General features: G+C 44.3%; 1 protein-coding gene across 1 annotated transcript; it reads right to left on the minus strand.

The window, feature by feature from the left end:
* Positions 1-7,290: 7,290 nt before the first annotated feature.
* On the minus strand, positions 7,291-16,101 carry tspan31 (tetraspanin 31). The gene is made up of 6 exons (XM_084445618.1): positions 15,964-16,101; positions 14,711-14,878; positions 13,611-13,691; positions 11,876-12,016; positions 10,868-10,978; positions 7,291-10,349 (listed from the first exon to the last, which is right to left on the minus strand). The coding sequence occupies exons 1-6, from the start codon at positions 16,024-16,026 to the stop codon at positions 10,275-10,277; spliced, it is 639 nt and encodes a 212-aa protein (XP_084301744.1). The 5' UTR covers positions 16,027-16,101; the 3' UTR covers positions 7,291-10,274.
* Between the last annotated feature and the right edge of the window lie 468 nt (positions 16,102-16,569).

The following is a 16,569-nucleotide window of genomic DNA, read 5'->3' on the forward strand; positions in this document are numbered from 1 at the left end:
CCGCTGTTTGGCTGCGTATTGACAGTCGCCGCTGTCCAAGGTGCTGATCTCTCTAGTGACGTACGCAGCCCAGCTGAATGCCCGGGAAATATAAATCAAGCCATTCTATTATTGTGTGTGTGTATGTGTGTGTCTTTCTCTCACTCACTCACTCACTCACTCACTCACTCACTCACTCACTCACTCACTCACTCACTCACTCACTCTCACACACACACACACACACACACACACACACACACACACACACACACACACACCTTTCTTCTTCTGTGCGCTTGTGTGAGTTACAGAGAGGGGCAGTAGAGTGATTTTGATCTATGGAGTCTTGGTGAATCTGAATCAGGGTCTATCCAGCCCACTCATGCAGTGGCGACAGTAGTTAACTGTAGCCTCCCAGATAAGATTCATAGTGTCACTTTAATGGAGAAAACCATATTGATCATTAAGGGACGATTATCTGTGGGTCATTTGTCAGATTGGCGAGACAAGGTAATTAAAGAACACCATGATCAGAGGTCTAGAGGTCAGGTTCATCTGAAGTCATGCAGATATGCAGGATTATTGGCTGCTTGACCCCTGCACTCAGCATTCCAACCCCAATTCAGATTGATCTCAATTGATTTTTCACATTGACCCACTGCAAGTATAGATTTCTGGACATGAAGCTGCAGTTATGGAGCTGCATGGTGATGGTTGGTTATTAGAACTACTTCAGCTATTTTACTTCATAAATCGGTACCTTTTACAAGTTCCAATGTTATTTCTGATCATATGGGAAGATATGTAATTGTAAGTGGTAGGCTGTCCAATACGGATGTACTTTTGGTTAATCTATGCTCCCAATTGTGACAATGGAGATTTCTTCAAATCAATTCTCTCTATACTTCCTGACATGTCCTCTCATATGCTGATCGTAGGTGATGATTGTAATTGTTGGTTAGATCCCCACTTAGATCTATCTTCTTCTAAACCTACTGCTTTATCTAATTCAGCCAGGATTCTTCTGACTTTTATGTCGGACTTTGCAGTCTCAGATCCTTGGAAGGTAATTTATCCGTCTGATAGAGTAAACTCTTTTTTCTCATCAGTTCATCATACTTATAGATGAATAGACTACTTCCTTGCAGACGACAGACTGCTTCACACCATATCCTTGTGTTCATATAATCCAATTGTCATTTCTGACCATGCCCCTGTTACCATGAGAGTCGTATTCAAGTTGCTAATAATCCTGCACCTCCTTGGCGTTTAAATATTCAGTTGCTTTGCAATGAAGACTTTGTGAATTTTGTTTCGGCCTAAATTGATCTTTTTCTGAGTACTAAGTAAATATATCTGCACCTACCCTCTGGGAAACATCAAAAGCCTATCTCAGAGGCTAAATTATTTCCTACACCGCATATGAGAAAAAAAAAAGACCCTCTTGATTGTGAAATTTTTATATTCGTCCCCTCAAGCCTCAGTTAGGACCAATAATATGCAATCCAGTTATTTCCCTCTACAACATTCAACACGTCAAGATTGTCCTTTAAGTCCCCTATTGTTCGCCCTTGCCATAGAACCTCTTGCCATAGCATTTCATTCTAACCTTCTTATCAAACGTATAGTCAGATATGGTCACAAGCATAAGGCATCTTTGTATGCAGATGATTTGTTGCTGTACATATCTGATCTTTCTGTTTCTATTCCGGTCGCTCTTCACTATTACATCATTCTTCCATCATTTATCAGGGCATACATTGAACCTTAGCAGAAGTGAATCAATGCCGCTTAATGTGGTCGCAAAGAATCTCCCTTTGCATGACCTGACATTTAAGATTTCTCATAGTAGTTTCATTTATCTTGGGGTACGCGTTACATTAAAAATTGAAGACTGCTTTCAGGCCAACTTTGCTTCACTCTTGACCCATTCTAAAGATGACTTTGAACGCTGTTCTCTACTTAACCTCTCTCTCACCGTGAGAATCAATTCTGTTAAAATGAACACTCTCCCTTAATTCTTATATCTTTTTCAGTGCTTACCTATCTTTCTTCCCAATATATATATATATATTTTAAGTTGATGGCCTTATTCTACCCTTTATATGGGATAAGAAGACTCCTAGGATACGAAAACAGCTTTTGCAGAGGCCCAAACCGGATGGAGGTCTAGCGTTACCTGATTTTAGACTTTACTACTGGGCAGCTAATATTAGGATTGTTCAGTATTGGCTGCAGTGTAGGGAGATCTCTTCACCTCCAGTGTGGTTAGAGATGGAGGCTGCCTCAACTACACCAGCATCCCTTTCCTCCCTGGCTCATGCCTCCATTACTGGTTCTTACTCCTCCTTTACTAAAAATGCATGTGTTAACTTGAAAGATTTGGAACCAATTTAGACACCACTTTGGCTTTAAGACAGTTTCTTTTGCTGCCCCAATTGCTTCTAATCCAGATTTCCCCCCTTCTATGTCTGATAGTGCTTTCTCTATATGGACCAATCTTGGTGTCAGAAGTTTGAGGGACCTTTATATCGATAACACATTTGCTACATTTGAACAACTTTCAGTCAAATTCGGTCTCCCCAGACATAATTTTTTTTAGTTTTTTGCAGATTCTGAGTTATGTTCTTAGTTTGGATGCTCGACTCCTCGACCTTCCTGGTGAAACAGTTTGATACTTTTGTTACTCCCCTTCCAACTCTAAAAGGCACCTTGTCAATAATCTCATTAGAAAAATCATTAGATTTTCATTGGATATATAAATTATATATAAATACCTCACTAGCCAATTATCAGTGAGTAGGCTAGGTCAGATGGTCAACAGCGAAGTGAACGGATACAGAGATTAAAGATAGCTGGGAGGAGGAGACCCCTGAGGAGGTCTCCTGCCATAAAGTCAATCATCCGGCCTGGAGATGAGGGGTCAGGGCAATAAAAGGAGCACAGCTGCTCACTTTACACAATGTCTTGAACAGAGAACACACTCATTTGAATTGATCTATTACAAGAAGGATGTTATTGCCTTTGTGACTTTGTTGGCGAGAAGGTGGATTTTGCTGAGGTGGAAATCCTCAGTGCTCCTCTCTCAAGATTCCTGAATTAAATCCATCTTAAATTGTATTCAACTGGAAAAAATGAGACACTCAGAGGGTCTGTGAAAAGGTTTCATACAATGTGGGCTCCTTTCTTTTCTTATGTTAAAAGACTCCAACTCCCTGTGGTTCCAGAGTGATGTATATGTATGTTTTTCTTTCTTTTCCCCTCTCCTTTTTAATTTATGTATTTAGGCCCAGTGTTAATAACTCTAATATCTTGGATCTGACACTATGTCAGAGCTGGTTGATCTGTACCTTTTTGTATTCAATCTTTGTATTTTGTTTTTGTGTTTTTGAGTGTTGTTGTGTTTTGTTTTTTCTTGTTGATTGTTTAGTGTTTTATTGGACAATTTCCCAGTGCAAGCACTTTGTAAATGTTATTTATGGCGAAATGCCAATAAACAAAGTTCCCCCCCCAAAAAAAGAACTACTTCATGACGGTTATAACCAGAAGCTGCATCCTTGACGTGGGTTTCTTCATGCTTCTCAGAGTTGCAGGGTAATATTTCTTCAGTACGTCTGTTCTGACTCTCATGAGAAGTAAGTCTCATCATTCCCACACGCTTTATTAGATTATGCAAATTGACTTGTTTTGCAGCACTTAGCAGATAGATTTACCAGTTGGAGAGAGTGGAGGTGTATTCAGCAGTTGCAAGCCTACATACTTAATGGACAAAGCTAATTTATGTTTACAGGTGGGTGGGAGCTTATTATTATTTCATACACTTGAGTGTGGGCGCGCAGTGATTGTAAATACAAACATCTCAAAACATACCAATTACTGTTGTATCATATACAATCAATTATCTTCCGCCTTCCGTGACTGTAGAGGGGCTCAGACCAAGGTGCTATTAAGCTAAAGCCCAGTCATTCACTTGGGGAGGTAATTCCAGTGTTTGACGTCTCAGGACTGAACTGAACTACCTTGGTCTCATTCAGCGCTATGAGCACTGTGCTTTGTTTCACTCTGGTTCACACTCACCCCTCTCCCACACACACCCCCTCTCTCCCACACACACTCACCCCTCTCCCAAACACATCCCCTCTCTCCCACACACACTCACCCCTCTCCCCCACACACTCACCCCTCTCCCAAACACATCCCCTCTCTCCCACACACATCCCCTCTCTCCCAAACACATCCCCTCTCTCCCACACACACTCACCCCTCTCCCACACACATCCCCTCTCTCCCACACACACTCACCCCTCTCCCACACATCCCCTCTCTCCCACACACACTCACCCCTCTCCCACACACACTCACCCCTCTCCCACACACACTCACCCCTCTCCCACACACATCCCCTCTCTCCCACACACACTCACCCCTCTCCCACACACATCCCCTCTCTCCCACACACACTCACCCCTCTCCCAAACACATCCCCTCTCTCCCACACACACTCACCCCTCTCCCACACACATCCCCTCTCTCCCACACACACTCACCCCTCTCCCACACACATCCCCTCTCTCCCACACACACTCACCCCTCTCCCACACACATCTCCTCTCTCCCACACACACTGACCCCTCTCCCAAACACATCCCCTCTCTCCCACACACACTCACCCCTCTCCCACACACACTCACCCCTCTCCCACACACATCCCCTCTCTCCCACACACACTCACCCCTCTCCCAAACACACCCCCTCTCTCCCACACACACTCACCCCTCTCCCACACACACTCACCCCTCTCCCACACACATCCCCTCTCTCCCACACACACTGACCCCTCTCCCAAACACATCCCCTCTCTCCCACACACACTCACCCCTCTCCCACACACATCCCCTCTCTCCCACACACACTGACCCCTCTCCCAAACACATCCCCTCTCTCCCACACACACTCACCCCTCTCCCACACACACTCACCCCTCTCCCACACACACTCACCCCTCTCCCAAACACATCCCCTCTCTCCCACACACACTCACCCCTCTCCCACACACACTCACCCCTCTCCCAAACACATCCTCTCTCCCACACACACTCACCCCTCTCCCACACACATCCCCTCTCTCCCACACACACTCACCCCTCTCCCACACACATCCCCTCTCTCCCACACACATCCCCTCTCTCCCACACACATCCCCTCTCTCCCACACACACTCACCCCTCTCCCACACACATCCCCTCTCTCCCACACACACTCACCCCTCTCCCAAACACATCCCCTCTCTCCCACACACATCCCCTCTCTCCCACACACACTCACCCCTCTCACACACACTCACCCCTCTCCCACACATACCTCCTCTCTCCCACCCCACCCCCCATCCCCACCCCTCTCCCACACACACTCACCCCTCTCTCCCACCCCACCCCCCATCCCCACCCCTCTCCCACACACACACCCTCTCTCTCCCACACCCACCCCCCACCACCACACCCCCATCCCTCTCTCACACCCCTCTGTTCCCTGTCTCCTCCATCCCCACCTCCCTCCTCTCCTCTCCTCCACCCTCTGTCTGGTGCTTTACTGTAAGAGTGTCCATGAGCAGATCTCCTGTCCATGTACAGTACAGGTCCCATCGTTGAGAGCACTATCAACGAGCTTCAGCTCTCCTCTATTATTGATAGTCTTATTGACCTGTTTGTCTCCCCCTTGGTGAGAATCGTGCTCCTGCTCGTCCTGCCTGCTCAGTGAGCAGAATCTCCGTCCTATCACCACCCCCCTTATCAACAACACCATCGCCAATCCGATTTCATCATCTGAAAATCCCTCCGTATTTAGGATATTGTTCTTCTTGTATTAGTTGACAGAAATAAGAACCTTCTTACTGTACAATATGGGAAGATACATTCAAATAGGGCTACAATAATGATTTTGGATTGGATTTGTATTGTGCATTGCAGCTCATTGTGCATCTTTGGGAGAGAGAGAGGGGGAAACCTCATTGCCATCCATGGTGTCGTACTTGATCAACCTCTGAAAGCCTGTATACCTCAACACACGCCCAACGACAGGGACATGGCGACCGCAGCTGAATTTACTTATTACTTCCTCCATAATGGATCAAATGTGTTTGATGCTCTGCCTCTGAGAGCCTGCGGAGCCAATGCTATATTGGTAAGAGGACAGATGGCCGTCTCTGTTGGTGTGATTCTCCGCAGCAGCTCAGAGTTAATACACCCCAGCATATGGCCCCGCATCACAGGGTAGGGTCTGGCGCGGGGCCCTCAGGAGAGCACGCTGGCAGGATGGGGGCCCGCGTTCATGCAGGGAGGTGGTTCGTGGTGTCCAAACTGATCACGCACCGGAAACCTGTAGGACACAAAGCCCTTAGCGGGCACATTTCACTGGCATCACATGTGTTCCTACTCCGTGGGGGAGAAATCTACTTTGTGTTGATGTCCCTTAAATGTGTCTGTAACAGTGAAATCTTCCCTCTGGGATTAATAAAGTATCCTACCTACCTACCTAGCCTGCAGGTATGGCCTGCCAAGTCCCATCAAATGCCATTGATTGGGTCAAGCTTTTTACGTACGTTGTAGAGTGGAATCAATCCATCACTGTGCAGTTGAATGAGGAGGAACCACAATGTACAGTAGTATCCTACATTAGCTGAACTATATCAAATGGATATTATAGGCCCATAACACATTTATAGAGTTGCCGTTGTCCACTGAATTTAATGTTTGGGTTATTATTCAGACTGACAATTGACTGGAAATGAGGACAAATTGATGCTCTAGGAATCTTTACCATAACCACCTGGCTGGTCTCCAAACAGGAACTGTACCCAACTGAATCACGGCATTTATGATTTAAATGCAATATTAAATATTGATTTGGAGGAGAATATCATGTTCTTGAACAGGTTAATTTATGTTCCTCATCATCTCTTCCAAAGGAGCTCTTTAGAACAGGTTGTACACAATTAGCACAATTTGTCCTCAAAACACATGATGCTCCAAGATACTGGTTAGCTCTGTGCTGCCACCCAGTGGTGTAGAGTGGTGAGGTGTTTTTCAGTGTGTGCAACCCTCACTGTCTCATCAGGGATGCAGTATACAACAGGCGTTTCATTACACAAGGAACATGACCTACACTGTACATCACTCAGTATAGATGTATTACTACTTATATGGGGAAAAAGATGGGCTGGGACTCCAACAAGTTAAGAAAAGGCTAAATATGTTGTTTTTTTCATATGATTTTATTTTGGAAAATTAAGTCTCAAAATTTCATGAGGGGGTTGGGTGCAGTTGAGTTCACACAAGTTCAAGGTGAAGTTTACATGAGGAATTAGCATTAGCTCGACTACAGCAGCAGGAGGTCCATATAAACATGGTTATTATGAGGTTCAAGTAAAACAAGCATTGGCAGTTCAACTCATATTACTGGTCAAGCTTAAAGGAGACCAGAAAAGCACTCCTCAACACCTGTGCTTAAGGATGAGAAGAAACAGAAATCAAGCAGTGACATTCAGCAAATAACAAATCAATCAATTAACGGAAAAGTGTTGTTAAACTTTGAAAACAGGAGATGAATGAGGTCTAACAAAAACATAACACCCGCTGTGCACCGACACTTAAATACTTTTTTTTTTAAATACACAAAACATTTTAAAAATGTGTTTAACACTGTTGAACAAAAAAGAAGCTAAGTGACAAATGAACATAACCATAACAAATTAGGTCAAAAACAACATCACAGAGAATAGAATAGTTAAAACCTTCAACGTCATTAAGGATCACAAATTAAATACAACACATCTGCAATAGGTTCCACCAAATTCGGCACAGAAATCCAGCACCCGTAAACATCACTACCGGACTGTTGAGCCTGGCCACATCGTTTTAAGGTCATCCTCGGGTCACTAAACAATAACAACCTGTCATCGTTAATGACACAAAGGAATGTCACAAATGCAGAATATGCGTATTGATATCTTTAAAAGCTTCACAATAAAAGGCCAAGAGATAAGAGTAGCAACCGTCTCTCGTGATCTAGGGAGCTTATGAAGGATAACGGGGTGAAGGCTGCAGTCCATTGGCAATCTATGTGTGAATGCATCTATGTGTGAATGAATCTATGTGTGAATGCATCTATGTGTGAATGCATCTATGTGTGAATGAATCTATGTGTGAATGAATCTATGTGTGAATGAATCTATGTGTGAATGAATCTATGTGTTGGCTCAGTTACACACGTTCATAAATAGTCCTACCTGGTTAACTACTTACAGTACATCATCTAAAATCTACAGTCTAAAATCCCAGCATTCAGGGCATCAATCAGAAAAAAAACAATTTCAAAAAACGACATCACACAATTTTATGTCCCACATCTGTTACATTAGCTTCAGCGAGTTCACCTGTAAGTGTGTATCAGCATTACCAACTCACTGCAGTTCAGACAAAGAGACTAGAGAATAATATAGTTGACATCTATATTATTGTAATACAGACCATCACTGCTAGCCTAGCACTGTTCTAGAGGATCACTTATATCATCATACACTAATCTCTGCATGTCTGTATGCATATGTGTATGTATGTATGTATGTATGTATGTATCCAGATTTGCTCCGACAACCGGTCACTGTATGAAGTTTAACTTCGGCAGGTGTATTGTTCAGGACCCAAGGACGTGCATGTGTCGCGTGTGAGGTTGTTTGGATCAGCGCTGCTCGATAAAACTGCACAAAATCTGTCCGTTTCAGCCAGTTCCGAAAAGACACTAGGACCCAAAGTGGTTCTCGAGAAAGCCTTCTTTAGCTGATGGTAGCTAAGTAGCTAGCACAGATTAAACAATGTTTGTATGTCTATTTGCTATACTGTATTGTGGGGAAACCTGGGTAACGGACATGATAATGATATTATATTACTGTAACTTGGTATGAATGTGTATTTTCAGAATATGACTAAGTATACAAATAGTGAATTTCGCTTATACTAAGCTAACAAAGCTAACCAGCTGTCTGAGCGCTGGTACTGCTGTGTGACTCGCAATGCATACTGGGAACTGTAGTCCTAATGTTGGAATATGTTTGTATACATTACAAACGAATGTGGTTGTGAGTGTGGTAGTGAGAATTAACTTTGGAAAAAGATCTTTATGGAGTTTATTTGTTCAAAAGACTATTAAGGAAGGGGAGTTGTTTCAAGTAGCCTATGGTATGAGTCAATTCAGTTTATTTAGTGCATTTAAGAAAAATGTAATAATGCATACGGGCACGCGCTGAGCGTCCCCGGGTCCTGACGGGAATAGCGATGCGCAGAGCATGACGGTCACTGTACTTGTTATAAGGAATGCTACACACTGACTTCCTCTCCCAACCAACCATCGAGGCCAGACCCCTTGTGGAGATTTGATTGGTCAAAGCCAGGAGGATCCAACAGGCGTAGCCAGCGGACCATTCTATAACCCTAGTGTTGTGTGCACTGGAATTGGCGTCTCTCTCTCTTTGGGAGGAAGAGTGTGTTATATGCTGTGTTATGTTTTGTGTACGTTTGGGCCAGTGAGCCACCTTACAGCCTATGTAGTGTGTGTTATTTATTACAGGCAGTGTAGTGTTAAATTACAGTGAAGGACTCAGTGACTCCCTTTAGAAGATGTGTTTAGTGTAGTGTTTTTTTTCATCATTTGTTTCATTTTTATCTTTTGTAGGATTAGTTATTAGTATTAGTAGTAATACATTCTTGACTCAATTCATCTATCTGTTCTCCCTGCTTCCTTTGTCCCCAGGTTACTTTTCAATATATATATATTGTTACTCCCTTAATTCCCCTAGACTAATTTGTGTAACAACGTATAATAGAAAAACTAAGAGGTTTGTCAGTGCAACAGGTAACATGCAGGAGAATTGCATAAGTAGTCACAGGCTGGGAATTTGAAAGAAACATGAAGACTCCAGAACTCAAATCAAGGCTACTACGGGTAGTACCACAGAGGTAGACTGGTACACCATTTCATCCTGTCATACATGATTTCCAGATCTTCTAACTATCCAGCTCTAGCATATTCTGAACTCTTCTGAAGATGGGGAGCTTAGCTGGCTGCTGAAGGTGGTAGTGGGTTGTGTTACTCAGTGCTTGTCAGATTCCTGCTCTTCATCTGTGTGTTTGTCTTGACCGTGGCTCTTGGGAGATGCCTGAGTCTCGCCAGGTGTGTACCAGTGTTATCTATCTCTCTTCTGTGCGTCTACACTACTGAATTGTGTGGGAGGGGCTTAACTATAGGAAAGCACTTGGATTGGCTCTGGGGTCCTTCTGGTTCCTGTAGCGCACTGCCAGCCACACTCCAAGAATCTGGAAGACAAGGATCAGCAAAGTCATTAAAGGTGCCCTGTTCGATTTACTGTACTTTTTGTTAAAAGAAATCCAATATATGCAATAAATAGGTCCAGGGGAGTCATAACTATCTGTACAGAAAATATAGCCAACGGTGTAGTGCCTGTGGAGCAAATGCAGAATTTATTTTTATAATGAGTGAAGCCGGCCCGGCGCTGAGCCCCACCCCCTGAACGGCACCGTATATAACACTTGTTTATATCTGATACGCTGCACCACTGCCCCATCTAGTGGCCGAAAAAAGAAAAGAGAAATCGAACTGAGCACCTTTAAAGGAGGTTCTGATTCTGAGGTGGGCACAACTTGACAGAAGAACCTACCGCCCCCCCAGGTCTGCACTGAGCACATTCTGTTACTGTACATAATTGTACAGCTTGAACAAATGACAAGTTTTGTCTCCACAGAGGAAACGGCGGGTATTTAGTGAGAGTGAGTGCAGGTAGGCAGGCAGCCGTGTGCGGGTCAGAGAGCCTGACCTCCGTGAAGCTGAAGAAGAGTCCGACGCCTCCCAGGATGTTGAGGGCCACGGTGGCGTGCTCCAGCATCTTGTCCCCGCAGGTGTAGCAGTTAACTCTGGCTTTGCATGGCTGCAGGGAGACGCCCACACAGACACACACACACACGCGCGCGCACGCACACACACGCACACACACACACACACACAGAGACACAGACAGACACACACACATGCATCAATTTGTACTCACTGGTACTGGTTTGGCAAACAACGCAAGCTAACGTCCATCTTTTTCCGAGCTGTTGTTGTGTCTACTGTAACACGGTTGTTGTCTACAGTAACAAAGTTGTTGTCTACAGTAATGTGGTTGTTGTGTCTACTGTAACTCGGTTGTTGTGTCTACTGTAATGCGGTTGTTGTGTCTACTGTAACACGGTTGTTGTCTACAGTAACGAGTTGTTGTCTACTGTAATGCGGTTGTTGTGTCTACTGTAACATGGTTGTTGTGTCTACTGTAACGCGGTTGTTGTGTCTACTGTAACATGGTTGTTGTGTCTACTGTAACACGGTTGTTGTGTCTACTGTAACACGGTTGTTGTGTCTACAGTAATGTGGTTGTTGTGTCTACTGTAACACGGTTGTTGTGTCTACAGTAATGTGGTTGTTGTGTCTACTGCAATGCGGTTGTTGTGTCTACTGTAACACGATTGTTGTGTCTACTGTAACACGGTTGTTGTGTCTACAGTAATGTGGTTGTTGTGTCTACTGTAACACGGTTGTTGTGTCTACTGTAACACGATTGTTGTGTCTACTGTAACACGGTTGTTGTGTCTACAGTAATGTGGTTGTTGTGTCTACTGCAATGCGGTTGTTGTGTCTACTGTAACACGGTTGTTGTGTCTACTGTAACACGATTGTTGTGTCTACTGTAACGCGTCGTTCTCCCACCTACCACCGGGACTCCCACCTCCCAGCCAAAAGGAACGCAGCATAACATTGCATCAGATACCCCACAGCACATCCTTACAGCAGTGCAGCTGGCCAGGTCCTGTTTGAACTGGGCCTGGCTGAGGGTGGCGTTGAACAGGCCGCAGCAGTCCAGCTGGGTCTCCAGGTCTTCCTTGGTCGTATTGTTCAACATGCCCCAGGTGGAGTTCAGCAGCTTCTCCTGCAGAGGAACCAGTGGGCAAACAGAGAGGGGGGCCGAACCAGGTTACCTGGGGTTTCATTCATAAAACAGTGCCTAGGATACATACTAAAAATACAGGTGCGTACAAAACTAAAAAATTACATGCGCAATTTGCATGCGCAATTTTTGCGCAACACAGAGGGTTGTGATAATGTAAAGGGATTTGACTCAATCCAAAATTAATTTACATGTAGGCCTACAAGAAAAAACATCACATAAAATTGAAAGGTAAAATAAAAAGTCCCACACCCACAATAGTAAGAAATATGTTTTGACGTCAACGTAATGTGATGTCGCAAGTGCTGTCCCGTTCCTTTTTATACCATTTTGAGCCCTTCAGCCTCTCACACTCAACCACTTTACCAGGTGACGTAAATAAGTCTGTGAGGGCTCAGGGCTTGAGGGTTTAGGGTGGACATTGGGACTGGGCCGACCTTCTTAAGTCGCCATTCGTATACTTTCTCCCATCAAGGAGATGAAGGATGTTCATGTCCTTCATTTCATTGAGCATGAAGTTGGTTTCGTCTTCACTCCAAAAATGAGTTCTACCGCTGCCGCTCGCCATGTTTGCTGTTGTCGTTGACTGCATCCGCTAGCGTTCTATCTACATCCATTTACACATGCGCAGATGTAAAACAACGAAAAGAAACCAGATTAACAGTATACATGCGCCAAATAAAACGGACAATTGGACAAAAAAAATAATTATAATCCGCTAATGGCTTTTATCTGATAAAGCATATCGCATTACATGACCGCTTGAATAATCTGGTAACTCCATAAATCAGATAATGATCGGTTTATTAGTGTGCATGTAAACGTGCTCAATAATGGCGTTGAAAATGGGATCAGTTTTAAAACACAATTTGTGTTTATTATTATTTATGAGAATATCATAACAGGCAAGTATTGTGTGTTACTTTTGGCCAGGCTAAATGATTATCCTGTTTGTTCATTATGAGCCAACGTAGGATACCTGTAAATGTGTTGGAGGCTATAGTCAAAGGCTAGTTCTGTAGTTCCTGATTAAACCCAGCGGTTTGTTCTGTCAAAGTTCTCAAAACAATAATCTGTCTCTGTGCTTCTGCGTCAGAATTTATCAAATAAAACCCCTTCTGACACATCTCGTCATATTCAAGTCTGCTCATATTCATATGGGAGCTCTATATAAAACGTAAGAGGTAATGTCGATTTATTTTACACAAACATTGGTATCAATTTCAAAGCGTTTCTCGAGTTTCATCCTTCTGCCATCAAAGTCACAGTTTGTCATTTCTCCAGAAATGTGTGTACGCATGGGTCAGAGGGTCCGGTGTGGAGAACAGCACACTCTCCGACATTCTCACGGCAAGTCTGTTTTTTTTATCAATCCCAAAGGTCACGTAGAACGTGGCGTATGCATTCTTTTGAGTGTAGGCAACGTTTATAAATGCGTAGGCAACGTTTATAAATGTTTGATATCAAATAAATGTCTAAGAGCTACAAAACCAAAATAGTGTGTGTTCCCTACATTCATCTACTGGGGTGGAAAGGCATTAGCCAGAGAGGCCGCAGAAGAACCAGAGATGCTCACCTGCTGTCCTCGGTTCATGGCCAGACAGGAGCACGACACCCCAAACTGGACCAGAAACACCATGAAGAGGATGACCATGTACTGAGAGCACAAAATCAAGGAGACAACACAAGAACATCCGGCCTTATCATTATATATCATTCCTATCAGTAAGTCTGACTATACAGGTGTCATAGAAATTGTAGTTTCACCACCTCACCACCTCCCTCAACCTTTCAAATAGCTGTGCTAATCTAATTTATGACAGGATGACCTCCAGGAGGTCAACACACCTAGACGTTGTCTGCTCCAGTATAACGATCCTTTGTCCCATTGTCCCTGCAAGAATTACCGCCTTTTCTCATGTCACGTGTCTGTATTCTCGACCACTGTTAATGATGTCCGCCATTTAATATGACGTGTACAGATGGGTTAGCCAATCACATCCCTGGAAGCGTCATACCTGTGTATTGCTTGAATATAAGGCGGCGCAAGACAAGCCTACTCCACTTCTGCTGGATACCACTCACGTGCGTTATCCTGGAAGTCCTTGCGCTCGTATGTTTTCTCAATAAGCCAGACTAAGCCTCTTTGAGCGAACCTTGGCAAATCTTTTTACTTTCGATCAGATTTACACAGGCAAACTGGTAAATAAGATGCAGCTACCTGTAACAGCCAGGATTCAAACGTTTAACCTTCCACACAGGGACACTGAAACATCTACCATTAGACCAAAGCGGGCTTCCCGGGGTGTGTAAAGAGACTTCCCAGCAAACACGCAACGTCAGGGAGACATTCAGATCATGTCTTAATAACGTCGGTCCAGAACCCCATTTGTACGTCTGCTGGACCCCTCAATATTCAAACGTCTGGCTTGGACCCCTCTAAGACGTCTGTGGACGTGCAAAACGGGTTCAATATCTGAACGTAAAAAAAATATATCATTCTGGCTCCTAATTGGATGCCTTTGGACGTCCGAAAAAGACATCTAAAAGACGTCTTTTAGACATGTCTTTGCTCAATGGGTTTGGCCCTGCTACCTATCTAGCAGTGGCTCTGAGCTGTGGCAGGAGACTGAACCTATAGACAAAGACCACACTGCACCATAACGGAAAGGATACGAAGAAGAGCATGACTTGGTGGTGGTGAACGGCCCCGACCAGCCCCACGATGGCGATGAGCAGCAGGAAGACCCCCACGGCGATGACCCCGCCGATGATGTGGATGCTGGACACGATGCCGAACTCCTTCCCCCATGCCGCCACTCCGATCAGCAGCAGCCCTACCAGCTGGGAGGAGCACAGAGATGTCAACAGGAGGAGAGACGGTCAGAAGACAGATAGATAAGATGCTTTATCGATCTCCCCAGGGGGAAATTTGGTGTTTCAGCAGTTGAAATTACAGCAAGATAGGAAAGAAAAAGGTCACTAGATACAGAGTAAAGAAAAAATACACTAGATACGGGGGTAGTAGCATAAAAAGATGAATAACAGGGACTATATAAGAGCACTCAGCTGGCCATGGTTCTCGTCCTGTTAGGAGGAGGAGAGAACAATCCTTTTTCCCCCAACCATTTTAATTTATCTATTGGAGGGCAGCTGACACTATGAGAAGTGAGATACAGCAACTAGCACAAAATAGGCAACACAAGGGACTAGTGTCCGCCTAATAATCTTGAATACCAGACACTCTTGACAGAGGGGGAGGCAATACTGAGTGTCTCTAAACTAAACCAACAGTCCAGGTCATGGGTGTGATAACCGAGGAAGCTCTATGCTGAGGTATGTCCATTTACAAACGGCAGGTCACTATTGCGTTAGAGGACAGCTATGGGAGACATACAGAGTAAACACTCAACACCATCACCTGGTGGCAGCTATCACACTCGACACTGTGTAGACCTTTCGGTCCAGAGTCACGTGTCCCTGACGAGTTCGTGGGGAGATGAGCTCACGTTAGTGTCAGGGTGTCGAGGAGCGTGTCTGGACTGCGTGATTACCAGAGAGTAACACAGTCCCAGATAGTCACAGTCCAGATAGTAACAGTCCAGATAGTAACAGTCCAGACTGCGTTATTACCAGATAGTAACAGTCCAGAGAGCGGCTAGGTGCTGAGCTGTGTAGCCGGTTAGCTGGGCCATTCATGCAGTCAAGCTAGCAAGCTAGTTACCACATGCGATCACATTGAGCTGTGACGTTATCTATCGAGATATACAAATTACGTGTACACCAAAGTAATCGCCAATCAATTAAAAACATAAACATGTTGAATCAAAAAGGCAACAAACACTGTGATCCCGAACAATACAACAGCAAGCTAGTCTAACTCAAAGGTGGCTAGCTGCTAGCATGATCATGGTCCATTTTGTACTCACCATGTACACTACATTTAAGGAACAAAGCGCATTTTTAGAGCAAGTGAATCCGCCACAGACCATGTTCAGATATTCGACCAGCTAAATCTGGTTAAACGGTTGACTTTCTCAGCAGACAGAGCTGGTCAGACAATGCTGTTGTTGATCATCCAGCAGCCTCTACGTCACGCCACAGGGAGGGGTGGAGCCATGACGTCACTAGGTGTGTACTCGACGTTCTTTTGGTTCATTAAAGCTGTGAGTCCACCTCGTATGATTGAATTGAATATGGCTATATTCACACTTGAGTACAATGTAAAGACGCGTGTCTTGGCTTGGATATGGAGTTATTTTGTTTGTTTGTTTTTAAATAAAGGCCTATTTACAAAATGATTATGCAATAGCTGCCTGTAATGCACTAATGTGTGGATGGAGGGAGGAGAGAGGGAGGATGGAAGGAGATCAGGGAGATGGAGATATTTTACACAATGGACTGCTGGGTTGGTGATGATTCATGAGCCAATCTACAGGTCTATCATGTGACATGGACAGGTATAAGCCAAACACTGTATCCAGAGTAGGAAAAACTGTGGTATTATGACATCCTTTACTGCTCCTGATTAGTTA

This window comes from Borostomias antarcticus (assembly GCF_949987555.1).
Source record: "Borostomias antarcticus genome assembly, chromosome: 11".
NCBI lineage: Eukaryota > Metazoa > Chordata > Actinopteri > Stomiiformes > Stomiidae > Borostomias > Borostomias antarcticus.